The sequence below is a fragment of the Coregonus clupeaformis genome, chromosome 28 (genome assembly GCF_020615455.1).
Source record: "Coregonus clupeaformis isolate EN_2021a chromosome 28, ASM2061545v1, whole genome shotgun sequence".
Lineage (NCBI taxonomy): Eukaryota > Metazoa > Chordata > Actinopteri > Salmoniformes > Salmonidae > Coregonus > Coregonus clupeaformis.
In genome coordinates, this window is record NC_059219.1 from 34793552 (window position 1) to 34821272 (window position 27721).

The 27721-nt window shown below is 45.3% G+C and overlaps 1 protein-coding gene across 2 annotated transcripts in view; it reads right to left on the bottom strand.

Annotated features, from left to right (window-relative positions):
• Positions 1-27721, bottom strand: part of LOC121543717 (putative helicase mov-10-B.1) — a 48071-nt gene that overhangs the window by 5324 nt on the left and 15026 nt on the right. The window contains exons 6-21 of one of the 2 annotated variants that reach the window (XM_041853861.2): positions 24120-24369; positions 23661-23786; positions 23388-23550; positions 23055-23209; positions 22233-22406; positions 21957-22069; positions 19464-19660; positions 19256-19353; positions 16335-16432; positions 15747-15845; positions 15513-15621; positions 14067-14184; positions 12021-12212; positions 9166-9237; positions 6075-6200; positions 4059-4147 (exon numbers count right to left, since the gene is read on the bottom strand). In XM_041853861.2, coding sequence (XP_041709795.2) covers positions 4059-4147; positions 6075-6200; positions 9166-9237; positions 12021-12212; positions 14067-14184; positions 15513-15621; positions 15747-15845; positions 16335-16432; positions 19256-19353; positions 19464-19660; positions 21957-22069; positions 22233-22406; positions 23055-23209; positions 23388-23550; positions 23661-23786; positions 24120-24369 — 2179 coding nt within the window. Of the gene's footprint in view, positions 1-4058; positions 4148-6074; positions 6201-8555; positions 8596-9165; positions 9238-12020; positions 12213-14066; positions 14185-15512; positions 15622-15746; positions 15846-16334; positions 16433-19255; positions 19354-19463; positions 19661-21956; positions 22070-22232; positions 22407-23054; positions 23210-23387; positions 23551-23660; positions 23787-24119; positions 24370-27721 lie in introns of those variants that run through there. The other variant, XM_045208961.1, reaches the window with a different exon arrangement.

Genomic DNA, 27721 nt, shown 5'->3' on the forward strand with positions numbered 1-27721 from the left:
TGACCATAATTCTATCCTCCTGATTCCTGCTTACAAGCAAAAACTAAAGCAGGAAGTACCAGTGGTCAGATGATGCAGATGCTAAGCTACAGGACTGTTTTGCTAGCACCTACTGGAATATGTTCCGGGATTCTTCCGATGAAATTGAGGAGTACACCACATCAGTCACTGGCTTCATCAATTAGTGCATCGATGACGTCGTCACCACAGTGACCGTACGTACAGTGAGGGAAAAAAGTATTTGATCCCCTGCTGATTTTGTACGTTTGCCCACTTTTTTTTTTTTTTTTTTTTTATTTCACCTTTATTTAACCAGGTAAGCCAGTTGAGAACAGGTTCTCATTTACAACTGCGACCTGGCACTGACAAAGACATGATCAGTCTATAATTTTAATGGTAGGTTTATTTGAACAGTGAGAGACAGAATAACAAACAAAAAAAATCCAGAAAAACGCATGCCAAAAATGTTATAAATTGATTTGCATTTTAATGAGGGAAATAAGTATTTGACCCCTCTGCAAAACATGACTTAGTACTTGGTGGCAAAACCCTTGTTGGCAATCAAAGGTCAGACGTTTCTTGTAGTTGGCCACCAGGTTTGCACACATCTCAGGAGGGATTTTGTCCCACTACTCTTTGCAGATCTTCTCCAAGTCATTAAGGTTTCGAGGCTGACGTTTGGCAACTCGAACCTTCAGCTCCCTCCACAGATTTTCTATGGGATTAAGGTCTGGAGACCACTCCAGGACCTTAATGTGCTTCTTCTTGAGCCACTCCTTTGTTGCCTTGGCTGTGTGTTTTGGGTAATTGTCATGCTGGAATACCCATCCACAACTCATTTTCAATGCCTTGGCTGAGGGAAGGAGGTTCTCACCCAAGATTTGACGGTACATGACCCCGTCCATCGTCCCTTTGATGCAGCGAAGTTGTCCCTTAACAGAAAAACACCCCCAAAGCATAATGTTTCCACCTCCATGTTTGACGGTGGGGATGGTGTTCTTGGGGTCATAGGCAGCATTCCTCCTCCTCCAAACACGGCGAGTTGAGTTAATGCCAAAGAGCTCGATTTTGGTCTCATCTGACCACAACACTTTCACCCAGTTCTCCTCTGAATCATTCAGATGTTCATTGGCAAACTTCAGACGGCCCTGTATATGTGCTTTCTTGAGCAGGGGGACCTTGCGGGCGCTGCAGGATTTCAGTCCTTCACAGCACAGTGTGTTACCAATTGTTTCCTTGGTGACTATGGTCCCAGCTGCCTTGAGATCATTGACAAGATCCTCCTGTGTAGTTCTGGGCTGATTCCTCACCGTTCTCATGATCATTGCAACTCCACGAGGTGAGATCTTGCATGGAGCCCCAGGCCGAGGGAGATTGACAGTTCTTTTGTTTTTCTTCCATTTGCGAATAATCGCACCAACTGTTGTCACCTTCTCACCAAGCTGCTTGGCGATGGTCTTGTAGCCCATTCCAGCCTTGTGTAGGTCTACAATCTTGTCCCTGACATCCTTGGAGACCTCTTTGGTCTTGGCCATGGTGGAGAGTTTGGAATCTGATTGATTGATTGCTTCTGTGGACAGGTGTCTTTTATACAGGTAACAAACTGAGATTAGGAGCACTCCCTTTAAGAGTGTGCTCCTAATCTCAGCTCGTTACCTGTATAAAAGACACCTGGGAGCCAGAAATCTTTCTGATTGAGAGGGGGTCAAATACTTATTTCCCTCATTAAAATGCAAATCAATTTATAACATTTTTGACATGCGTTTTTCTGAATTTTTTTGTTGTTATTCTGTCTCTCACTGTTCAAATAAACCTACCATTAAAATTATAGACTGATAATTTTTTTGTCAGTGGGCAAACATTCAAAATCAGCAGGGGATCAAATACTTTTTTCCTCTCACTGTACATACCCCATGGATTACAGGGAACATCCGCACTGAGCTAAAGGGTAGAGTTGCCGCTTTCAAGGAGCAGGACTCTAACCCGGACACTTATAAGAAATCCCACTATGCCCTCCGACGAACCATCAAACAGGCAAAGCGTCAATACAGGACTAAGATTGAATCGTACTACACCGGCTCAAACGCACGTCGGATGTGGCAGGGCTATTACGGACTACAAAGGGAAGCACAGCGCGAGCTGCCCAGTGACACGAGCCTACCAGACGAGCTAAATAACTTCTATGCTCGCGTCGAAGCAAGCAACACTGAAGCATGCATGAGAGCATCAGCTGTTCCAGACGACTGTGTGATCACGCTCTCTATAGTTGATGTGAGTAAGACCTTTAAAACATGTCAACATTCAAAAGGCCGCAGGGCCAGACGGATTACCAGGACGTGTACTCCGAGCATGCACTGACCAACTGGCAAGTGTCTTCACTGACATTTTCAACCTGTCCCTGACTGAGTCTGTAATACCAACATGTTTCAAGCAAACCACCATAGTCCCTGTGCCCAAGAACACTAAGGTAACCTGCCTAAATGACTACCGACCCGTAGCACTCACATCTGTAGCCATGAAGTGCTTTGAAAGGCTGGTCATGGCTCACATCAACACCATTATCCCAGAAACTCTAGACCCACTCAATTTGCATAACGCTCCAACAGATCCACAGATGATGCAATCTCTATTGCACTCCACACTGCCCTTTCCCACCTGGATAAAAGGAACATCTACGTGAGAATGCTATTAATTGACTACAGCTCAGCGTTCAACACCATAGTGCCCTCAAAGCTCATCACTAAGCTAAGAACCCTGGGACTAAACACCTCCCTATACCTCCTGAGTGGCGCAGTGGTCTAAGGCACTGCATCGCAGTGCTAACTGTGCCACTAGAGATCCTGGTTCGAATCCAGGCTCTGTTGCAGCCGGCCGCGACCGGGAAACTCATGGGCGGCGCACAATTGGCCCAGCGTCGTCCAGGGTAGGGGAGGGAATGGCCGGCAGGGATGTAGCTCAGTTGATAGAGCATGGCGTTTGCAACGCCAGGGTTGTGGGTTCGATTCCCACGGGGGGCCAGTATAAAAAAAGATAGTGAATACATATATATATATATATATATATATATGTATTCACTAACTGTAAGTCGCTCTGGATAAGAGCGTCTGCTAAATGACTAAAATGTAAATGTGGTAAGGGTAGGTAACAACACATCTGCCACGCTGATCCTCAACACGGGGGCCCCCTCAGGGGTGCGTGCTCAGTCCCCTCCTGTACTCCCAGTTCACCCATGACTGCATGGCCAAGCACTAAGTTTGCCGACGACACAACAATGGTATGCCTGATCACCAACAACGATGAGACAGCCTATAGGGAGGAGGTCAGAGACCTGGCCGTGTGGTGCCAGGATAAAAACCTCTCCCTCAACGTGATCAAGACAAAGGAGATGATTGTGGACTACAGGAAAAGGAGGACCGAGCACTCCCCCATTCTCATCGACGGGGCTGTAGTGGAGCAGGTTGAGAGCTTCAAGTTCCTTGGTGTCCACATCACCAACAAACTATCATGGTCCAAACACACCAAGACAGTCGTGAAGAGTGCACGACAAAGCCTATTCCCCCTCAGGAGACTGAAAAGATTTGGCATGGGTCCTCAGATCCTCAAAAAGTTATACAACTGCACCATTCGAGAGCATCCTGACTGGTTGCATCACCGCCTGGTATGGCAACTGCTCGGCCTCCGACCACAAGGCACTACAGAGGGTAGTACGTACGGCCCAGTACATCACTGAGGCCAAGCTTCCTGCCATTCAGGACCTTTATACCAGGCGGTGTCAGAGGAGACTCCAGCCACCCTAGTCAGACTGTTCTCTCTGCTACCGCACGGCAAGTCTAGGTCCAAAAGGCTTTTTAACAGCTTCTACCCCCAAGCTATAAGGGTTAGGGTCAGTCCTTACCTGCCCCAGGTGGGGTCTCCTCTCAGCACTAAGGGTTAAGGGTCAGGGTCAGTATGTACCTTCCCCAGGTGTGATCTCCTCTCAGCACTAAGGGTTAGGGGCAGTATGTACCGGCCCCATGTGGGGTCTCCTCTCAGAACTAAGGGTTAGGGTCAGTACGTACCTGCCCCAAGTGGGGTCTCCTCGCAGCACTAAGGGGTTTCCCACCACGATCAGCAGGGCTTTGGCTCTGGTCACCGCCACGTTGAACCGCTGGACAGATAGAGGAGAGCATGAGGTCAGAACTATCACTGTGGTGTGTGTGTGTGTGTAGATCAAAGTGTTTCTGCACAAAACTCCAAATTGACACTAGAAAATTATATTCCTTAGTTAACGCTGTGTATAAATCACTCAATTTTAGGTCCTGCAGGCTGTCCCAAACACACAATAATGCCATGAAAGCACATTCTAATAGTGTAAAAGGCCCTTATTTGACACTAGAAGGTTGTGTTCTATACCAATTTGAAGAGAGAAAAGTTATTTGTTTGATAAGATTACAGATTTTCTCCTCAGGGGACCCCATTTTAATCTCAGGGTACCCACATAGGGTTCAAACCCCGAATTTGGGAACCACTTGTGTCGATACATGGTGTGTGTGTGTGCAGTATTTTGTGACACTGCCACATATATAACAGTGCACAAATAAAGTGATATACACTACCGGTCAAAAGTTTTAGAACACCTACTCATTCAAGGGTTTTTCTTTATTTTTACTATTTTCTACATTGTAGAATAATAGTGAAGACATCAAAACTATGAAATAACACATATGGAATCATGTAGTAACTAAAAAAAAAGTGGTAAACAAATCAAAATATTTTATATTTGAGATTCTTCAAAGTAGCCACGCTTTGCCTTGATGACAGCTTTGCACACTCTTGGCATTCTCTCGAGCAGCTTCATGAGGTAGTCACCTGGAATGCATTTCAATTAACAGGTGTGCCTTGTTAAAAGTTAATTTGTTTCCTTCTTAATGCGTTTGAGCCAATCAGTTGTGTTGTGACAAGGTAGGGGTGGTATACAGAAGATAGCCCAAGTCCATATTATGGCAAGAACAGCTCAAATAAGCAAAGAGAAACGACAGTCCATCATTACTTTAAGACATTAAGGTCAGTCAATCCGGAAAGTTTCAAGAACTTTGAAAGTTTCTTCAAGTGCAGTCGCAAAAACCATCAAGTGCTATGATGAAACTGGCTCTCATGAGGACCGCCACAGGAAAGGAAGACCCAGAGTTACCTCTGCTGTAGAGGATAAGTTAATTAGAGTTACCAGCCTCAGAAATTGCAGCCCAAATAAATGCTTCACAGAGTTCAAGTAATAGACACATCAACATCAAGTGTTCAGAGGAGACTGTGTGAATCAGGCCTTCATGGTCGAATTGCTGCAAAGAAACCACTACTAAAGGACAAGTAGAAGAAGAGACTTGCTTGGGCCAAGAAACATGAGCAATGGACATTAGTCCAAATGTCTTTGTGAGATGCAGAGTAGGTGAATGGATGATCTCCGCATGTGTGTTTCCCACCGTGCAGCATGGAGGAGGAGGTGTGATGGTGTAGGGGTGCTTTACTGGTGACACTGTCAGTGATTTCTTTAGAATTCAAGGCACACTTAATCAGCATGGCTACCACAGCATTCTGCAGCGATATGCCATCCCATCTGGTTTGCGCTTAGTGGGACTATCATTTGCTTTTCAACAAGACAATGACCCAACACACATCCAGTCTGTGTAACGGCTATTTGACCAAGAAGGAGAGTGATGGAGTGCTGCATCAGATGACCTGGCCTCCACAAATCGCCCGACCTCAACCCAATTGAGATGGTTTGGGATGAGTTAGACCGCAGAGTGAAGGAAACGCAGCCAACAAGTGCTCAGCATATGTGGGAACTCCTTCAAGACTGTTTGAAAAGCATTCCAGGTGAAGCTGGTTAAGAGAATGCAAGAGTGTGCAAAGCTGTCATCAAGGCAAAGGGTGGCTACTTTGAAGAATCTCAAATCTCAAATATATTCTGATTTGTTTAACACTTTTTTATACTGCATGATTCCATATGTGTTATTTCATAGTTTTGATGTCTTCACTATTGTTCTACAATGTAAAAAATAGTAAAAATAAAGAAAAACCCTTGAATGAGGTATGTGTACCTTCTCATTTTTGACGAAGCCGAGGCTGAAGTGTTGGTCTGTCTGGACGTACTTGGCGCTACTGCGGACCGTTGAGACCAGTATCACCCTCCTCTCCTGACCCTGGAACTCCTCCACTGATCCCACCTGACAGACAGACACACACACAGTTTAGCTCCGAACACAGCCCCGCACACACATGCCTCACAATAAGCATGGAAGGTGCATCACAATAGCTAAATGTAAACAACTGGAGACATGTTATTGACATGGCAGTGCTACTGTAGCTAGTAGAAGAGTGTAGGGGAGATGGTTTACAGTTTGTTAACAATTTTAGCTGCTAGTTAAATATGCTGGCTAACTGTGGGGTGAAACAATTCACTTATTTACCGTTGATTAGCCACCGCAAATATCTGTAGCCCTTTACACTCACAACGGGTTGAAAATGGCAGACTAAGTCACTGATAAGCGCCTAAATTAAGCACCTAAATTGGAACACAGTGGCTGTACAGTAACATGTGATACATTACGTCAGAGTTCAGGGTCTCCGCTTCACAGCGCTGTATGGGATTCAACTGACAGACGCTTTAAATGTGAGCACCAAGCACAACAAGATGCCCCAATCCCGCCCCCTAATGTTTTGTTGTCTGAGAAAGGGGAATGCTGTAATTCAAGAGGACTTGATATGTTCTGAAAGATGAGACGTTGACGACGATAATAAACACCACTTTGATGTCAAACAAGCAAACCACACACCCGTGAGTCCAAATGTGCACTTCACATTTCCATATTTATAAAACTCATGTAATCTACAGAATCAACATTTAGGATCGCTATGTTTGATTTACAGTTATAAGGATGACATGACGTCATTTGTCCTATTGTGAAGAAAATTTGCAGCGGAACACGCGCCTGAATGCACTCATGAATCCATTCTAAGCGCACCAAAATTCATATCTGTTTCTCTGAAGTGCCTTGTGAAAGCCTAGCACTGTAAGATTGTATTTTATAATTTAGCTAGTCATGTTGGCAATAGAATAAGCTTTCAAATGATGACCTCCTACCCAGATTGCGATTTATGAATGGACCGTTTTTGGATTGCGTAAACAACAGTAATTGTGTGATGATGGGGATGCAGGGTTGTATTCCAAACCAAAAAATACAAGTGTGCTTGCTTCAGTTCCTCAACGGCACAGCTAGGAGAGCTCAAAAAAGCACCTAATAGTTGAAGGCTCTTTCCTTGGATTATAAAAGTGCATTGAAATTATTTAGTAACTGTCCACACTTTGGAGAGGTGTGGCCACTTGAAGACACCAGTTACACCTCTTATTCAAACCCTTGTAATTTTTTTGTCTCATGTTGCACCTACCCCAGATTTTCCCATGAATATTCTTAATATGTTACTGAATGTATCCAGACATTTTTTTGGGAATTTGTTTGACAAATGCTGCGAAAAGTACATTAAATATAAATTGCACATAAAATCAACAGTGTAATTTTTGGATTCAGTCTTGTGTCAGGTGAACTGTCCTCACCTTTGGTCTTATAATTTCCCCATAATCTCCAAAGTGTTCCCTTTCAATTGCTATATTTTACATTTACATTTTACTCATTTAGCAGACACTCTTATCGAGAGCGACTTACAGTTATTGCATTCATCTTAAAATAGCTATGTGGGACAACCACATATCAGTCATAGTAAGTACATTTTTCCTCAATAAAGTAACTATCAGCAAAGTCAGAGCTAGTAAGGGGGAAAAAAGTAAAGTGTGAGTGTTAGGGTGTGGGGAGGCGGGAGGGGGTGTGAGAAGGTGTGCTGTGGGATTATTTAAGAATCTCTGAAGAGGTAGGGTTTCAGGTGTTTTCAGAAGATGGGCAGGGACTCTGCTGTCCTAGCTTCAAGGGGAAACTGTCGACCTCACTAGTCGTAGCATTTCCTCTGGAGAGAGACGGGAGAAAGAGGTCAAGGCATAGGGTAGTTCTGTGTGAGTGGGACCAGTGGACTCAATATGCTGAGTGAATGAGAGGCAGATGTCATCAACCTTCTTTTCAAAGTGGTTGATGATGTCGTCTGCAGAGAGGGAGGAGGGGTGGAGGATTAAGGAGGGAGAAGGTGGAAAATAGTTTCCTAGGGTTAGAGGCAGAAGCTTGAAATTTAGAGTGATAGAAAGTGGCTTTAGCAGCGGATACAGAGGAAGAGAAGGTATAGAGGAGGGAGTGAAAGGATGATCGGTCCTCCGGATATTTCGTTTCCCTCCATTTTCGCTCAGCTTCCCCAGCCCTGTTCTGTAAGCATGCAATGAGTCACTCTGCCATGGAGCAGGAAGGGAGGGTCGAGCCGGAAAGGGGACAGTGTCATAGGTCGAGCCGGACGGGAGGAAAGGGGACAGTGTCATCGGATGCGGAAAGGGAGGAGAGTAGGGTTGAAGAGGCAGAATCAGGAGACAGGAGGGAGATTTAGCAGAAGGGAGAGATGATAGGATAGAAGAGGAGAGAGTAGTGGGAGAGAGAGAGCGACAGTGCATTAACATCTGGGTAGGGGCTGAGTGGGTAGGGTTGGGGGAGAGGGAGACAGAAAAGGAAACAAAGTAGTGATCAGAGACCTGGTGGGGGGTATGCATATACTTCTCATATCAATATAGGCCTATTACCACAAGTGTACAGGGTTAAAGATAACAGATTGACAGAGATTCAGTAGTGAGAAGAGAGAGAAAGAGATAGGGACAATTCCACAGTAACAGAGTGATGCTTAAGACTCAGATCTTTCACTTTAAAATGTATGTCAAACAAAAACCAATGATTGCCAAGTTAAACATACATCTCTAGCACAAGGACTACTTGTAACAATTTCCACAGAAAATTGTAGAAAAACACATTTACTTGAAAAACAGAATTACGGTTTGTGCTGTTGGTGCCGTCATTCTGTTACCAAACAAGTAAATGTGGTTTGTTTAACTTTGCAATCATTGGTTTTTGTTTGGCATACATTTTAAAGTGAAAAATCTAAGTCTCAGCATCACTCTGTTACCGTGGAATTGCAGCGACAGAGACAGACCAGACACAGAGAGACAGACAGACACAGAGATTGATTGATTTAGTAATGTCTCCATACCTTCAGGTCTTTGATGCTGGTAGATTTGAAGTCTTTCTCCAGCGTCTTCAAGGCTTTACGGATCTTCTCCACCTTCACACAGATACAAACACTATATGAGCTACGATAGTGTGGGGGTGCTTTGCTGGTGACAATGTCTGTGATTTATTTAGAATTCAAGGCACACTTAACCAGCATGGCTACCACAGCATTCTGCAGCGATACGCCATCCCATCTGGTTTGCGCTTAGTGGGACTATCATTTGTTTTTCAACAGGACAATGACCCAAAACACCTACAGGCTGTGTAAGGGCTATTTGACCAAGAAGGAGAGTGATGGTGCTGCATCAGATGACCTCGCTTCCACAATCACCCGACCTCAACCCAATTGAGATGGTTTGGGATGAGTTGGACGGCAGAGTGAAGGAAAAGCAGCCAACAAGTGCTCAGCATATCTGGGAACTCCTTCAAGACTGTTGGAAAAGCATTCCTCATGAAGCTGGTTGAAAGAATACCAAGAGTGTGCAAAGCTGTCAAGGCAAAGGGTGGCTACTTTGAAGAATCTCATATATAAAATATATTTTGATATGTTATGATATGATACTTTTTTGGTTACTAAATGATTCCATATGTGTTATTTCATAGTTTTGATGTCTTCACTATTATCTACAATGTAGAAAATAGTAAACATAAAGAAAAACCCTTGAATGAGTAGGTGTTCTAAAACATTGGACCAGTTGTGTGTGTGTGTGTGTATATATATATATATTTTTTATCCTATAGGGTGGGTTCCCACCTGTATTCTATAGGTTGCGATGATGCAGATGTCGCTGGGTCATATGGTGACCAGGCCCTCTATATGGTTAGGGTTATATACATTATATAGGGTTAGGCTGTTGGTCCTATAGGGTTAGAGTTAAAGTTGAAGTCGGAAGTTTACATACACCTTAGCCAAATACATTTAAACACAGTTTTTCACAATTCCTGACATTTAATCCTAGTAAAAAGTATCTGTCTTAGGTCAGTTAGGATCACCACTTTATTTTAAGAATGTGAAATGTCAAATAATTCTCTCTACTATTATTATATTTCAGCTTTTATTTATTTCATCACATTCCCAGTGGGTCAGAAGTTTACATGCACTCAATTAGTATTTGGTAGTATTGCCTTTAAATTGTTTAACTTGGGTCAAACGTTCCGGGTAGCCTTCCACAAGCTTCCCACAATAAGTTGGGTGAATTTTGGCCCATTCCTCCTGACAGAGCTGGTGTAACTGAGTCAGGTTTGTAGGCCTCCTTGCTCGCACATGCTTTTTCAGTTCTGCCCACAAATGTTCTATAGGATTGAGGTCAGGGCTTTGATGTCCACTCCAATACCTTGACTTTGTTGTCCTTAAGCCATTTTGCCATAACTTTGGAAGTATGCTTGGGGTCATTGTCCATTTGCAAGACCCATTTGTAAGCTTCTGACCCACTGGAATTGTGATACAGTGAGTTGTAAGTGAAATAATCTGTCTGTAAACAATTGTTGGAAAAATGACTTGTGGCATGCACAAAGTAGATGTCCTAACCGACTTGCCAAAACTATAGTTTGTTAACAAGAAATATGTGGAGTGGTTGAAAAACGAGTTAATGACTCCAACCTAAGTGTATGTAAACTTCCGACTTCAACTGTATTTGTACTGAACAAAAATAAATGCAACAATGTCTTGTTCCCATGTTTCATGAGCTGAAATAAAAAATCCCAGAAATGTTCCATATGCACAAAAAGCGTATTTCTCTCAGATTTTGTGCACAATTGTGTTTACATCCCTGTTAGTGAGCATTTATCATTTACCAAGATAATTCATCAACCTGTCAGGTCTGGTATATCAAGAAGCTGATTAAACAGCATGATCATTACACAGGTGCACCTTGTGCTGGGACAATAAAAGGCCACTCTAAAATGTGCAGTTTTGTCACACAACACAAAGCCACAGATGTCTCAAGTTGAGGGAGCGTGCAATTGGCATGCTGACTGCAGGAATGTCCACCAGAGCTGTTGCCAGATAATGTAATGTTAATTTCTCTACCATAAGCCGCCTCAAACGTCATTTTAGAGAATTTGGCAGTACAACCACAGACCAAGTGTATGGCGTCAAGTGGGCGAGCGGTTTGCTAATGTCAACATTGTAAACAGAGTGCCCCATTGTGACGGTGGGGTTATGGTATGGGCAGGCTAAGCTATGGACTACGAACACAATTACATTTTATCGATGGCAATTTGAATGCACAAAGATACTGTGACGAGATCCTGAAGCCCATTGTCATGCCATTCATCCGCCGCCATCACCTCATGTTTCAGCATGATAATGCACGGCCCCTGTCGCAAGGATACAGTATGTACACAATTCCTGGAAGCTGAAAATGTCCCAGTTCTTCCATGGCCTTCATACTCACCAAACATGTCACCCATTGAGCATGTTTGGGATGCTCTGGATCGACGTGTACGACATTGTGTTCCAATTCACGCCAATATCCAGCAACTTCGCACAGCCATTGAAGAGGAGTGGGACAACATTCCACAGGCCACAATCAACAGCCTGATCAACTCTATGTGAAGGAGATGTGTCTCGCTGCATGAGGCAAATGGTGGTCACACCAGATACTGACTGGTTTTCTGATCTACAACCCTACCTTTTTTAAAGTTATCTGTGACCAACAGATGCATATCTGTATTCCCAGTCATGTAAAATCCATAGATTAGGGCCTAATTAATTTATTTAAATTGACTGATTTCCTTATATAAACCGTAACTCAGTAAAACCTTTGAAATTGTTGCATGTTTCGTTTTTGTTTTTGTTCAGTACATATTATATCCTGTAGGGTGCATTCCCACCTGTTTCCTATAGGGGGCGATGATGCCGATGTCTTTGGGTGAGATTGTGGCGAGGCCCCTCTTGCCCTGCCCCTGCAGCAGCTTCTTGAGGTAGTCCATCAGCACCTCGACCTCCGCCACGTTAAAGAAAGATGGACTGGTGTCCTCTCGCTCATCACGACCAGCTACACCATGGAACACCACCGGGAAATTCTGGAGGTACAGTGGGGAAAAAAAGTATTTAGTCAGCCACCAATTGTGCAAGTTCTCCCACTTAAAAAGATGAGAGAGGCCTGTAATTTTCATCATAGGTACACGTCAACTATGACAGACAAAATGAGAAAAAATATCCAGAAAATCACATTGTAGGATTTTTTATGAATTTATTTGCAAATTATGGTGGAAAATAAGTATTTGGTCACCTACAAACAAGCAAGATTTCTGGCTCTCACAGACCTGTAACTTCTTCTTTAAGAGGCTCCTCTGTCCTCCACTCGTTACCTGTATTAATGGCACCTGTTTGAACTTGTTATCAGTATAAAAAAAGACACCTGTTCACAACCTCAAACAGTCACACTCCAAACTCCACTATGGCCAAGACCAAAGAGCTGTCAAAGGACACCAGAAACAAACTTGTAGACCTGCACCAGGCTGGGAAGACTGAATCTGCAATATGTAAGCAGCTTGGTTTGAAGAAATCAACTGTGGGAGCAATTATTAGGAAATGGAAGACATACAAGACCACTGATAATCTCCCTCGATCTGGGGCTCCACGCAAGATCTCACCCCGTGGGGTCAAAATGATCACAAGAACGGTGAGCAAAAATCCCAGAACCACACGGGGGGACCTAGTGAATGACCTGCAGAGAGCTGGGACCAAAGTAACAAAGCCTACCATCAGTAACACACTACACCGCCAGGGACTCAAATCCTGCAGTGCCAGACATGTCCCCCTGCTTAAGCCAGTACATGTCCAGGCCCGTCTGAAGTTTGCTAGAGTGCATTTGGATGATCCAGAAGAGGATTGGGAGAATGTCATATGGTCAGATGAAACCAAAATAGAACTTTTTGGTAAAAACTCAACTCGTCGTGTTTGGAGGACAAAGAATGCTGAGTTGCATCCAAAGAACACCATACCTACTGTGAAGCATGGGGGTAGAAACATCATGCTTTGGGGCTGTTTTTCTGCAAAGGGACCAAGACGACTGATCCGTGTAAAGGAAAGAATGAATGGGGCCATGTATCGTGAGATTTTGAGTGAAAACCTCCTTCCATCAGCAAGGGCATTGAAGATGAAACGTGGCTGGGTCTTTCAGCATGACAATGATCCCAAACACACCGCCCGGGCAATGAAGGAGTGGCTTCGTAAGAAGCATTTCAAGGTCCTGGAGTGGCCTAGCCAGTCTCCAGATCTCAACCCCATAGAAAATCTTTGGAGGGAGTTGAAAGTCCGTGTTGCCCAGCGACAGCCCCAAAACATCACTGCTCTAGAGGAGATCTGCATGGAAGAATGGGCCAAAATACCAGCAACAGTGTGTGAAAACCTTGTGAAGACTTACAGAAAACGTTTGACCTGTGTCATTGCCAACAAAGGGTATATAACAAAGTATTGAGAAACTTTTGTTATTGACCAAATACTTATTTTCCACCATAATTTGCAAATAAATTCATTAAAAAATCCTACAATGTGGTTTTCTGGATTTTCTTTTCTCAATTTGTCTGTCATAGTTGACGTGTACCTATGATGAAAATTACAGGCCTCTCTCATCTTTTTAAGTGGGAGAACTTGCACAATTGGTGGCTGACTAAATACGTTTTTCCCCCACTGTAAACCAATGCTTTGCAGGCTATTAAGATTAATTAAATTTAATCAAGTCTTATTTTGGACCACAAGATGTGCATTTCATCCCAGAGGATGACACATGAAAGCATTAATTAAAACACTCATTTACAAAGTGGTCCTCGATGGTGCTCCTAGTGGTTTAAATGGTGTTGGGCTTTACGCTGAGACCTCAGCGCACGTGTGTGTGTGTTTGTCTGTGTAGTGTGTATACAGTGTGTGTGTACATTCTGAGGCAGGTGTTCCCAGGTGCAGTAGGAGTTCCGGATCATCTCGTTAGCAAACACCTGCAGCTCCTCCTCATAGAACAACTCGTTAGGCACCTTCAGGATAGAGGGATGAGACCTGGGGAGGGAGGGGAAGGGAAGGGAAGAGAATGAAAGGAAACACACTGAGTTTCAATTAGGGATGCTAACGGTTAACCCACAAAAATATATTTGACTGGTCATACTTATCGGTCTATAGGTTAATTAGCATAATTAAATTGGCATGTGTGTATTTTATTAGTCGTCATGTATCTTATCACGTGCACAGCATACAGAACCTAATTTGAGGAGCGGAATAGCCTATCACCTGTCAGACAGCGCGATAGCAGCTACTCAAAACGCTTGTACTGGAGTGAATTGTCCTTTTGTAAGCACAGTCATTGCGCAACAAATAATTCCAAATGCAATCGCATGTTAAAAACTGTGCTGATGGCCACGATAACATATTGCTATTTTTATTTCTCAATCTCAACTCGTAATTAAAGCTTTCTTCCCATTTGCCATTCAAGTGTATAGGTAATAACATTAGATAGTTCATCCAGAGATTCTTATCTTTGCCTCGATTCGGCAGTCTCGTACAGATCATCATGGCATTTGTAGTTCTTTATGATAGCCACATTAGCAGCTAATTCGTATTTTATTTTGGAGGGTAAATACAGGCGAATATATTGAGAAGTCACCTTGTCCTAGAGAGATTTACACGGTTATCAAAACGTCACGCCAGGGTAAGCCTACACTAAACACAGCCCTTATTTTAAGTGTTTCTAAAATCCCCTATGGGAGAAATGAATGGTGGAAAAATGATTGGAACCATTTCCTTGTTTGACTGCTAGGTTGTATGGGTATTATGACTCGTACTCTATTGGTCTTCATATATTAACATTGTCCAGAAGCCAAAGGCACAATCCTAGTCATATTAGCAACACATTCTAGTTGTTGCTATTAGATTCCCCCTCTTTCTAAGTTTTGAATGGAGATTTTCATCTGTCACATATGGAACCGCTCGCATTAGGTGTGCTGTTTAGTGCAGTGTTTTCCCCCAAATTCCTTTTTGGCAAACGTTTGAAAAGGACGTTTTTTTTGCTGCTTCATTACAGGAGTTGCATGTTCAATAATAGGCTATAGCCTTTTGACTGTTAGATAATAGGCTTGCTATTATTGCATGTTGCCATTAAGCTCTTAATGAACAATTTAAGTTCCTAGTATGCACACATATTATTTTCTGTTGGTCACGTCATTTTACTTGTTTGGAAAAAATTTAACCATTTGTTGACAGGTTAATGAGGGTTGGTTAGTCTGCAGCAAAATTGACCGAAATTTGCCTCCCTAGTTCCAACACTCATCCTTTTCTCCCAAAGTGCTCGTGCTAGCCTCATTAAACCAGCCTGATCTGGAGAGCTTACATACCTATAGTTTCTCAGTAGTTTGGTGACGTAGCAGTTGTTGAACGCTCCTGTCTCCTCCTCCTTCTGATACAGACTCACACCCTTCATCAGCCTCTCCAACAGAGACACACCTAAAAGAGAAGGGGAAAGAATGTCCTCAGAATCATAGCGGCCTCTACCATCTGCTCTTCTATGTCAAAGGATTTTCAAGGAGTAAGGGAGAGGAAGAAGAGGAAGAAGAAGAAGAAGAACTGACCCATGCCGTGTTTCAGAGCCAGAGGAGACCTGAGGATGGGTCCCAGCTGTTTAGGGTCTCCAGCCAGAACCACCTGACCCGTCTCTGGTTGGAGCAGCCCTACACGCACACAGTTAAATTATTGGGCTTGTTCGACATTGCAGCCGACACAGTGCAGGTGACTGCCGACTGACTGATTACAAATCACCTTCCATCATAAATAACTACTCACTATTATTTGTCAATCAGTCCGTCAGTCACAATTGACCCATGATACATTTAAGCAATAAGGCATGAGGGGGTGTGGTATATGGCCAATATGCCACGGTTAAGGGCTGTTCTTATGCACGACAATGCGGAGTGCCTGGATACAGCCATTAGCCGTGGTATATTGGCCATATACCGCAAACCCAGAGGTGCCTTATTGCTATTATAAACTGGTTACCAATGCAATTAGAACAGTAAAAATAAATGTTTTGTCATACCTGTGGTATATACTGATATACCACAGCTTTCAACCTATCAGCATTCAGGGCTCGAACCACCCAGTTTATAACACGGCCATTGTCTCCCCTCCCCCCTCCTTCTCTTCATCCATCCCTCTCTCACCAGCCAGTGGTATGATGGTCTCTGTTTCAACAGCGTGTCCTGCCTCGTCGACAAACACGTGACTGAAATGACCCAGAGGAACACCACCTGTCACCAACCTGGAGAACACACACATACACGAGACAGACGGAGGACAAAAGTTAGCTTAGCATTAGTATCTCGCTATGGGGATTCCTAGTATTAGCCTAGCATTAGCATCCTTCTATGGCAGTAGTCACCAACCGGTCGATCGCGATCTTCAGGCACTCCTAGTCGATCAACAAACATTTTTCTTTTTTAATTTGTCTTGCGCTTTTGGCAGTAGGTGCACTTGATTCAGAAGCCCTGCGCGCCGGGTAGCCAAAGTGTTCCCATGTTGAACCATTTAATTTGTCTGAAGGAACAAATTCTGCCTACCCGGCGGACCAGGAGCTGTGGCTAAATCAAGTGCGCCTACTGCGCTGGCCAATCGGACAGCTCAAATCACAATGCCTAGTACATCTTCCATGACCCCACAGCACAGTCTGATACTAGCCTAGTCGAGATTTCATAACGTTTAAAACCATGGCCAATGAGAAACTATCAAAAGAATACAGCAAAGAGCTGCTGTTTTTATGAGTGAGTTCATGTTTACGTTTTTATTCTACACTTACAAAAACATAAAATGCACATCTCCCTACTTCCACTCGTGCTGCAGCTGCAATTAATTATTAGCTAAGATGTAGCGATAGGCATTTTTATTATTAGAAGCTCATTGTGTCTATTTTAATATCAAGGAATATTTCACTTCTTCTGATCATAGGAACAACGTTGCGACTCAAGTGTCGCCATCAGGTGGATGACGTGTCCCCTCTCTCTGGCCAGTCTCACCGGAGGAAAGGAGAGAGCAGGGACCGTGAGAGGCAGACACTGTGCTGCTCTCTCCTTCGCTCTGCTGAGACTGACCATCAGATGCAGGTACCATCAGTCCAGTAAAATAAAAAGGCAAATTATTTACATTTTTCTTCAGCTGTGCCTCGCAAGTGATTCAACAACTGATCTATTTTGATATCAAAGCTTGAGTTTTTAAATATATACTGTATATATGGTCTGAGAAGAAAAATGATGGCAGGCCAAGCATGTACAGTGAGGGAAAAAAGTATTTGATCCCCTGCTGATTTTGTACGTTTGCCCACTGACAAATAAATGATCAGTCTATAATTTTAATGGTAGGTTTATTTGAGAGACAGAATTACAACAAAATCCAGAAAAACGCATGTCAAAAATGTTATAAATTGATTTGCATTTTAAATGAGGGAAATAAGTATTTGACCCCCTCTCAATCAGAAAGACTTCTGGCTCCCAGGTGTCTTTTATACAGGTAACGAGCTGAGATTAGGAGCACACTCTTAAAGGGAGTGCTCATAATCTCAGTTTGTTACCTGTATAAAAGACACCTGTCCACAGAAGGAATCAATCAGATTCCAAACTCTCCACTATGGCCAAGACCAAAGAGCTCTCCAAGGATGTCAGGGACAAGATTGTAGACCTACACAAGGCTGGAATGGACTACAAGACAATCGCCAAGCAGCTTGGTGAGAAGGTGACAACAGTTGGTGCGATTATTCGCAAATGGAAGAAACACAAAAGAACTGTCAATCTCCCTCGGCCTGGGGCTCCATGCAAGATCTCACCTCGTGGAGTTGCAATGATCATGAGAACAGTGAGGAATCAGCCCAGAACTACACGGGAGGATATTGTCAATGATCTCAAGGCAGCTGGGACCATAGTCACCAAGAAAACAATTGGTAACACACTACGCCGTGAAGGACTGAAATCCTGCAGCGCCCGCAAGGTCCCCCCTGCTCAAGAAAGCACATATACAGGGCCGTCTGAAGTTTGCCAATGAACATCTGAATGATTCAGAGGAGAACTGGGTGAAAGTGTTGTGGTCAGATGAGACCAAAATCGAGCTCTTTGGCATCAACTCAACTCGCCGTGTTTGGAGGAGGAGGAATGCTGCCTATGACCCCAAGAACACCATCCCCACCGTCAAACATGGAGGTGGAAACATTATGCTTTGGGGGTGTTTTTCTGCTAAGGGGACAGGACAACTTCACCGCATCAAAAGGGACGATGGACGGGGCCATGTACCGTCAAATCTTGGGTGAGTACCTCCTTCCCTCAGCCAGGGCATTGAAAATGGGTTGTGGATGGGTATTCCAGCATGACAATGACCCAAAACACACGGCCAAGGCAACAAAGGAGTGGCTCAAGAAGAAGCACATTAAGGTCCTGGAGTGGCCTAGCCAGTGTCCAGACCATAATCCCATCGAAAATATGTGGAGGGAGCGGAAGGTTCGAGTTGCCAAACGTCAGCCTCGAAACCTTAATGACTTGGAGAAGATCTGCAAAGAGGAGTGGGACAAAATCCCTCCTGAGATATGTGCAAACCTGGTGGCCAACTACAAGAAACGTCTGACCTCTGTGATTGCCAACAAGGGTTTTGCCACCAAGTACTAAGTCATGTTTTGCAGAGGGGTCAAATACTTATTTCCCTCATTAAAATACAAATCAATTTATAAAATTTTTGACGTGCGTTTTTCTGGATTTTTGTTGTTGTTATTCTGTCTCTCACTGTTCAAATAAACCTACCATTAAAATTATAGACTGATCATGTCTTTGTCAGTGGGCAAACGTACAAAATCAGCAGGGGATCAAATACTTTTTTCCCTCACTGTAGCCAATATGCTGTGATAGTATTAGGCTCATTCTCCTACAGAACTGTTTTTATTAGGTTAATGTTGCATAGGCTTACATTTAAGTCATGTAAAAAAACAAAAACAACTGAACAGTAGATATTGGCTTGCTTTTTGACTGCGAAAGTGATCTTGACTCAGAAAATGTTGGTTACCACTGGTCTATGGGGAACTCCGGTGTTAGCGGCTAGTGGCTATCCTTACCGTCCGGCAGTGATTAGGGTGGTGACCATGACGCTGTACTTCATCAGTTCCTCTTTACAGGGAAACACAAAGCAATCTTGATCCAGGTTACAGCAGGCCTGTAGAGACACACGCACGAGAGACGTGTTACACACACAGAATACAAACCTCACACTGATGTACACACACACACACACACACACACACACACACACACATACATACATACCCGTATTTCATTGGGCACATCATTAGGGTTACGGGACGCGGCATACATCCGGAACAGCTTCCTGTGTTCCAGGTGTTGTAGAAGCTTCAGAGCCAGCAGGTCTGCCGCGCTATTGGACGGAGCACACGCCAGGATGTGGCCGTGGGCCTGTGTCTTCAGCACCTGTTTGATAGCTTCAACCACCGTCACAGTCTTACCTGGGGGGAACAAACACACACACAGCGTAAGTAAGTCAGAACTGCGCATAAGGCATGAGACCGTCTCCTGTTTTTGTAGTGTGAGGCAGCTTGATGTACAATTACATCCCCTGGACAGGAAGCTAGTCTATCGCAGCGTCTTACTATCTCCTTAATCTATCCTTAATGCTGAGTGCCAAGCAGAGACGCATCGGGTCCCATTTACATTCTTTGGTATGGAAGCCGGGGATCGAACTCCCAACTTTTCAATCTCAGGGCAGACACTCTAACCACAAGGCAAAAATAAAATCTACTGAACAAAAATATAAACGCAACATGCAACCATTTCAAAGAATTTACTGAATTACAGTTCATAGAAGGAAATCACTTTGTCTGTTGCATTTATATTTCTGTTCAGTATAAAAGATGGCGATGCTGAGGAGGGCACGCGTCTTGCCGGTTCCTGCTCGACTTTGCTTTTTTATGGCTATTTTTGCGTTAATTATTACTTTACCCCAACCAAAAACCCTGGATGAATGGAGATATCTGTACAATGCTGAGAGCCCGTACTGCAGCATTGAAGTAGAATTAACCCTGATGAGGTGGCGTGCGACGCGTACAAGGCAAGCAGGTACGAGCTCTGCAAATCGGGGATGCAAAAAGACAATACAGACTCAAACTTGAATTGATGTGCGAAAACTCAGACTCGCGTCGCATGTGGCAAGGACTACAGACATCACAGACTACAAAGGAAAATCCAGCTAGGCGGTACCCGCTGAAGCCTCCCTCCCAGACGAGCTTAACACATTCTATGCTCGCTTCGAGGCAGACAACACTGAGCCATCCAGGAAGACCCTCGCTGCTCTGGACGACCAGGTGCTTTCTGTCTCTGAGGCTGACATGAGGAAAACTATCAAAAGAGTGAATCCCTCACAAAGCTGCCGGCCTAGATGGCATCCCTGGTCGCGTCCTCAAGAGTGTGTGCTGACCAGCTGGAGGGCATCTTCTCAACCTGCCCCTGTCCCAGGCTGTAGTCCCACCTGCTTTAAGAAGACCATCATCGTCCCACATGGCCGTAACACATCAATCTGGACAAGAGGAACATCTATGTGAGAATGCTGTTAATTTACTACAGTTCAGCATTCAACACTATTGTTCCCTCCAAACTCGACACCAAGCGCAGAGCCCTGGGTCTGGACACCACCCTCTGCAACTGGATCCTGGACTTCCTGACGAGCAGACCACAGGCTGTGAGGATTGGCAACAACACCTCCTCCACACTGACTCTTAACCCAGGGGCCCGCCCCACGGGTGTGCCCTCAGTCCTCTACTGTACTCCATGTTCACCCACGACTGCGTGGCTTTGCACGACACCAACTCCATCATCAAGTTCGCTGACGACACCACGGATGTAGGCCTGATAACCAAATACAACGATGAGTCAGCCTATAGGAGGAGGTAAGTGAATTGACTGTGGTGTCATGACAACAACCTCTCCCTCAATGTCAGTTGACTTCAGGAAGCAGAAGAGGGAACATTCCCTGATCCACATCAATTGGACTGCAGTAGAGAGTCACATATTTTAAGTTCACCGGTGTCTTGTTATGGACAGCACCACCACTCTTGTCAAGAGTCTCTACTTCCTAAGGTGTCTGACCGGTTGCATCACGGCCTGGTACAGGAATTGCTCCATCCACAAGGCCCTCCAGCGGGTGGTGAAGACTGCCCAGTACATCACTGGGACTGTGCTCCCACCCATCCAGGACATCTAATCAAAACGGTGCTTGAGGAAGGCACGCAGCATCATCAACGACCCCACACATCCTAGAAACGAGCTGTTCTCTTCCTTACTGTCAGCAGCCATCAGACTCCTGAACACTTGAACTGGACTGACCACCTGCTCGGATTCTCTGCACCTTAGCACACATGCACTCACACACACCACAACTACTGCTACCAGACTCTTACTTTACTGCTCAATTTATAAGTACACTTGCCCCCCCCATCCCCAATATACATGTAAATATTGGACTATAAATTGTGCCTTCCTGTATTATACTTATGCTAAAATGTTTATTCTATTCTACTGCCATTTACTTTATGTTCGTATTCTTATCTTTTATTATTTCTTATTCTTGTTGCATTGTCGAGAAGGAACCTGCAAGTAAGCATTTCGTTGGACGATGTATATGCAGTACCATGCGTATTCCGAACATACGACTAATAAAACATACACTTTAACTGAGTTCGTTAACACCCTGTTAACACACACACACACACACACACACACACACACACACACACTAACATATATTACCTGTCCCAGGTGGTCCAAACACCAGGTAAGGAGCCGGTCGGGAGGATCCAGCTACGATGTTCTGGACTGCTGTGTACTGTTCTGGGTTCTGCTCTAGAGCCTTGTCATATAACCTAGGGAGAGGGGGAGGTGGAGAGAGAGAAAGAGGGACATAGAGAGAGAGAGAGAGAGAGGGGTTATATATCAGGGTTTTTGGATAAGGGTTAGTGTGTAAGGCTCGGTGGTCAAAGGTCAAAAAGGAAGTGTGGGTCGGGCAGATGGGTGGTGTGAGCTCACTTGAGAGGTTGTTTTTTGGGTAGTTTGATAGTTTGATCTCCAGAGGGGAACAGTACGTTCCCCAGGCTGTGTCTGTCAGCCAGCTCTGTTGCTCTCTGCTGAAGCCTAGTGGTCAGACGGTTCATTGTGAACTCCACATCAAACCTCAGACCATCCACGAAGGAGGACAGCAACCTGGAGGGGGAAGGTTGGGGGGATAGAGAGACAGAGGCTACATTCCGATTCTCAGCCCTTCTCCCCCGAAGTGTACTTGCCTGGCTACTCAGAATCCTTCATCCGTTCAAACACTATGCCACGCCCACAGACGAATGTTTTAGACCCTTCACTGAATGTGAACACATTTGGGCTGTCTGATTGGTTCCAGAAACTGATGTGTTGGGCCATAGCCAGAACACACGTGGGTAAAGCTGCGTTTTCGAAGTACGTTATTGGCTTTGATACTGTGATTGGTTAGAGACGATCCAATCGCTGATGACCTTGTTTTCACCGCAAACGACGTCACCCAAACGACTTTCAATGATGGCAGATTCAGACTAAAGTCTGTAACAAACGACAGAGCAAGGTAATAATTTAGTGTGAGGGGTCAGGGTAGCAGTGTAAAAGGAATTAACTGGTGTAAGGAATATGGTGGAAACTCCCTCCAGCCATGCTTGCACTAATCCAATGCTTTTAAATGCATGAGGTGGAGTGAACGAGTGCACACTTTTGAAGAAAGAGTAGAGAATCAGAATGTAACCAGAGAACCATGGTAACCATGAATAGAGAGAGCTATTGACTAATAAGATCCCTTCAGGAAGCAGCCTCCTCCAATCATGTCCTTACTTGCTGTTGAATCCCAGTTTGACGGAGTCCAGCTCCACACGGTGGACGTAACCACGGTATTTGACCACGTCCCGCTTATTAGCGTCATCTGACCTCGTCACCAGGAAGGAGTCGCCCCGCAGGACAGACGGACGGTTCTCTGACACACCTGGTACCTGCAGGAGCACACAACACACTGGGCTGGAGATAAACCCTGCACCATCTAGTAGAGGAGGAGCTACGTTCCTAGTGTTTGTTTTTGTGTGTGTGTGTGTGTGTGTGTCCTGATCTGCAGCACCAGTCTTGTTGGTCTTGTCTCTGACCATGTGTGCGTGCATCTGTGTTTGTGTGTACCTCTAGCACCAGTAGTTTCTTGTTGGTCTTGTCTCTGACCATGGGAGTGTTGGGCTTGTTGTATCTCTTAATGTCCACCTCCATCTGTAGCTCCTCCAGATACAGCAGCAGCTGGAACCGTTTAGAGTAATTCTCTCTACTCAGACCTGACTCTAGGACAGACCTGGGGGAAGAGGGGGAGGAAGAGAGAGAGAGAAAGTAGAGAGAAGAGACATTCACAACACCCATATTGTACACCGGCAGGATGATCTACAGACAGGAGGAGGTACTCACTGAGCATCCAGTAAAGGAGTAGAGGAGGAGTAGTATCCATTGAGGAACTTGATCAGATCTCTGACATATCCTGGAACCTTGTAGTCCTGGAGACGCACCATGGGCTTCAGGTTGTTGGCTGAGAGACTGAACACACACACACGTTAGGGTTAGGGTCTGGAACATAGTCGTCTTGGAGGTGCACCATGGCCTATGGGCTGTTGGCTGAGAGACTGATGGGGAGAGGCGGAGAGAGGAGAAGAGTGTTAGTGGTGGACCAGGGTGAACCAGGGAGAGAGAGAGAGAGAGAGAGTCAGGGTTTTAAAAAAAGTATCTGTCTGCTCAGGTGTGTGTTACCGCTCAGGTGGTTCTCCCTGTAAAGCAGATAGGCTGTAGAGGTAACGGTTCAGGGTCTATAAGGTGTTTATCAAGTGTGTGTGTTCTGCCAGATGTGTGTTACCAGGTGTGTGTGTTACCTACCTCTCAGGTGGTTCCCCGTCCTCTACAGTGTAAGGCAGAGAAGCTGTAGCGCTGATGATAGCTCTAGGTCGGTAGGGCGCAGTCGGGGCCAGCTCCCTGGCCAACCCCGTCACATACTGGGCCTCGATGAACCGCAGCAGGTGGAAGGCAGGAGAGGAGGAGAGGGAGGGTTTAAACTCAAAGACCAGAGTGGCTGGATAGAAACCCAGGAGGCTGGACCGGAACTGGAGCTGCACCTCATACTGGTCACCTGGGGAGGAGAGAGAGAGGGAGGGGGAGAAGAGAGGGAGGGAGGGGGTTAATAACATTAGAAGAGAGAGTGTGTGTGTGTGTGTGTGTGTGTGCACCAGCATGCGTCAGGCTCCCTGAGCCTTCTTTTGGCCCTAACCCTTTAATGCTTGTAGATCGGTAAGGTGTTAGCAATATGGTGGAAACTTCACCACTTATAGCTGTCTAGACCCGACAGAACTGTAAACATTGAAGGGTTGGCGCCAAAATGAAGGCTGAGGGAGCTATTTGGGTTGTGTAACTCTTGCCTGGTTGGAGCTGTAGAGGGTTGTTGCGGGTGATTTTGTGTGTGTGCCTGCCTATATATAGTAGCTAATTTTCCCCAAACATCAGACACCCCCTGACCTCGGACACTCTCTAGCGGTTTGAGGACTGAATCACCTCGAGCTCAACATTTCAATGGACTGAAAAATAACGGTACGTTTTGTGACTAACGACACCCTTTTAGCTAGCTGACCACCGATTTTCAGTGCAATTTATGTAAGTTAAGTTAGGTTTTGAGAGTTTTCAAAAAAGTTATATGTACACATTTTGTGGAACACGCTGCATATTGTAAAATTCGACTGCGCGACAGACCACACCTAATTTAATATCCAACTTTTTACCTCTGAAATATAGCTAACGGATTTTCTAATGTTGCTATCTTAGTTGCTAAATGTTGATAGAACTGCTAAGTAAGCAAAAAGGAAATACATTGTAAGTGTTAGATAATACATATCACGAAAACAGCTGCATGTTGTCAAGCTTTACCGTATCAAAATTGGAGTCCTCTGACGGAGGCGTTTTGCACAATCTGCAAAGATGTATTTGGAACTTTGAACCATGAACTTTTCAACACCTATCACTGTTGGCTATGTTTCATCTTACAACAGCTACATAGAGGCAGTATTTAGTTAAATGGTACAATGTATGCATCAATATTACACTAATTGGGACACAAATTTTCATTACAGATAACATCAAACAAAAAACGTGGGTACACTTTTAGTTATTGTGAAAACTTTCATCACCTTTCAATGCCTTAGCTTTGAAATGTAAATGTTTATACATATTCAGATTGAGTTATCTTTCTAAAATGTGTATAGTATGCCAAGTTATTTAGCTACATGTATTTACCACTGCAGCATGGAGAAAGTCAAGAGGAAGCAGTGGAGTGAGGTGGACATGTTCCATGCCATGGAGGACTGCAGGGCAGGGATGGCTATCTGCCAGGCTGCCAAGGTTAGGCATCTTTTGTTTTTAGGAGATTACCATGTGTATGTGAATTTTATCTGCTAGTAACAGTTTTCTTTTCTTATCTACCAAGGTGCATGGTGTACCTCGGCAGACGCTGGCGGACAGGCTGAGCGGCCGGGTGACCCATGGTTGTCGCAGTGGACCACCCACATTGCTTGCACCAGAGGATGAAAAGTCTCTGGTGCAGTACTGTATCTACTGCGCCAGCCATGGGTTCCCCTTCACCAGACAGAGGCTGATGAAATACGCCGACAAAATACGCAGGTATTTGGTGTTCTATGTGTTTATGTATGTAGATTGGTGGACTGACTGTTCTCAATGTGTGTGATGTAAATGTGGATGTGTATGGTGATGCCAAAACAAACATTTTCATCTTGGATGGACAATTATATATTCTATTCTATTGTAGGTTTCGGCACCCAGGGGAAACAATCCCACCACTGGGGAAGAGGTGGTGGGAAATGTTCAGGAGGAGGCACAAGAACCTAAGCATGAGGAGGCCGGACACCCTGGATAGGGGGAGAGCTGAGTGTGCCACACGTCCGACGATGGACACCTTCTTCACTTCTTATGAGAAGCACTTGGAGGAGAGTGGGTTGAGGGAGAAACCAAGACAAATCTATAACTGCGATGAGTCTGGGTTTCGTAGCGACCAGAGCAGGCACAAAGTGCTGGCTCCCCGGGGCGCAAAACACGTGTTCCAGCAGGCTCCGGGGACCAAGGAGCACATCACAGTGCTGGCCTGCTTCAACGCAACTGGGGAGGACGTCCCCCCGTTTATCATCTACCCCAAGTGTTTCCCCGGTGGCCACTACACACTGGGAGGACCCCCCCAAGCCTTGTATGGACGGTCAAGCAGTGGCTACATTGACGGGGACCTGTTCAGGAAGTGGTTTCAGCACTTCATTAAGTATGCAGTGAAAGAGCGCCCTCTCCTTCTATTCTTCGATGGGCACAAGAGCCACATGGACCCGGAAGTGCTCGCGGTGGCACTAAGGGAAGGGGTTATACTTCTTTGTCTTCCACCACACTGCACCCATGTCCTGCAGCCGCTGGACGTGGCATACTTTGGCCCTTTAAAGGCTGAGTTCTCCAAGGTAGCTGGAGACCTTAGCCATTTTGACCACTCCTACATGGTAAACAAATCAGAATTTGCCAGAGTATTCCGCTACCCGTACCAGCGATGCAAGGACATGCGCTGTGGTGGAAGGGTTTAAGAAGTGTGGCCTCTTCCCTTTTGACCCTTCAGCCATTGAAGGGTCCCGTTTAATGCCGTCTCGGACCCTACCGGGTCCCAACACCGCATCTACTGGAACCAGCAGCACTGTGCCATCCATCAGCACCTCCTCCCCAGCGACCACAGGAGGACCCTCAGCCCCTGCCCCAGTCCCAGCCGCTGCTCCAGTCCTATCCCTAGCTCTAGAAGAGCACCCCCTAATAGAGGGGGGGCTGATAGCGAAGGACCTGGGGCACATCCTTACTGTCCTGAAGTATCGGCTGGACCGATACAGAAGACTCCCTGTGGTCGCCACATGCCTCACCGGGGAGGAATACACGCGCCAGTGGCAGGAGAGGGGTGAGAAGGAGAGGGCCGGGGCAGAGGAGAAAGAGCGTCGGGCAGCCCTCAGAACACAGAGGGCACAGGAGAGGGCTGCCATGGATGAGACCATTGACGCCATCGCCTCTGCTGGACCCCCTGCTGGAACCACTCCTGACAGCTGCATCACCACTGCCAGTGCCTCCCAGTGTGCAACACCTGTAGGAGCCGCCGGAGTCCCCAGCTGCAGAAGAAGGCCACATGCCTACTCTCCCGGTCACACCATCGTCGGCCCCTCAACCCCACCATTACAAACACCAGCTCCTCCAAGCCATCGTCGGCGGTTTTGTCCACCACCACCCCAATGCACACCACCCCCATGTCTGTCACCACCAACACGGCCTCCTCTGGACCAACTGCCTCCTCCGTCTCCCCTGGTCACACCACCATAGCAGCCTCGTCTGGTGTCCCTGCCCCCTGCAATTTGAATACCACCACCTCCACAGGTAAACACATGTTAAATTACTAAAAAATGACTGTT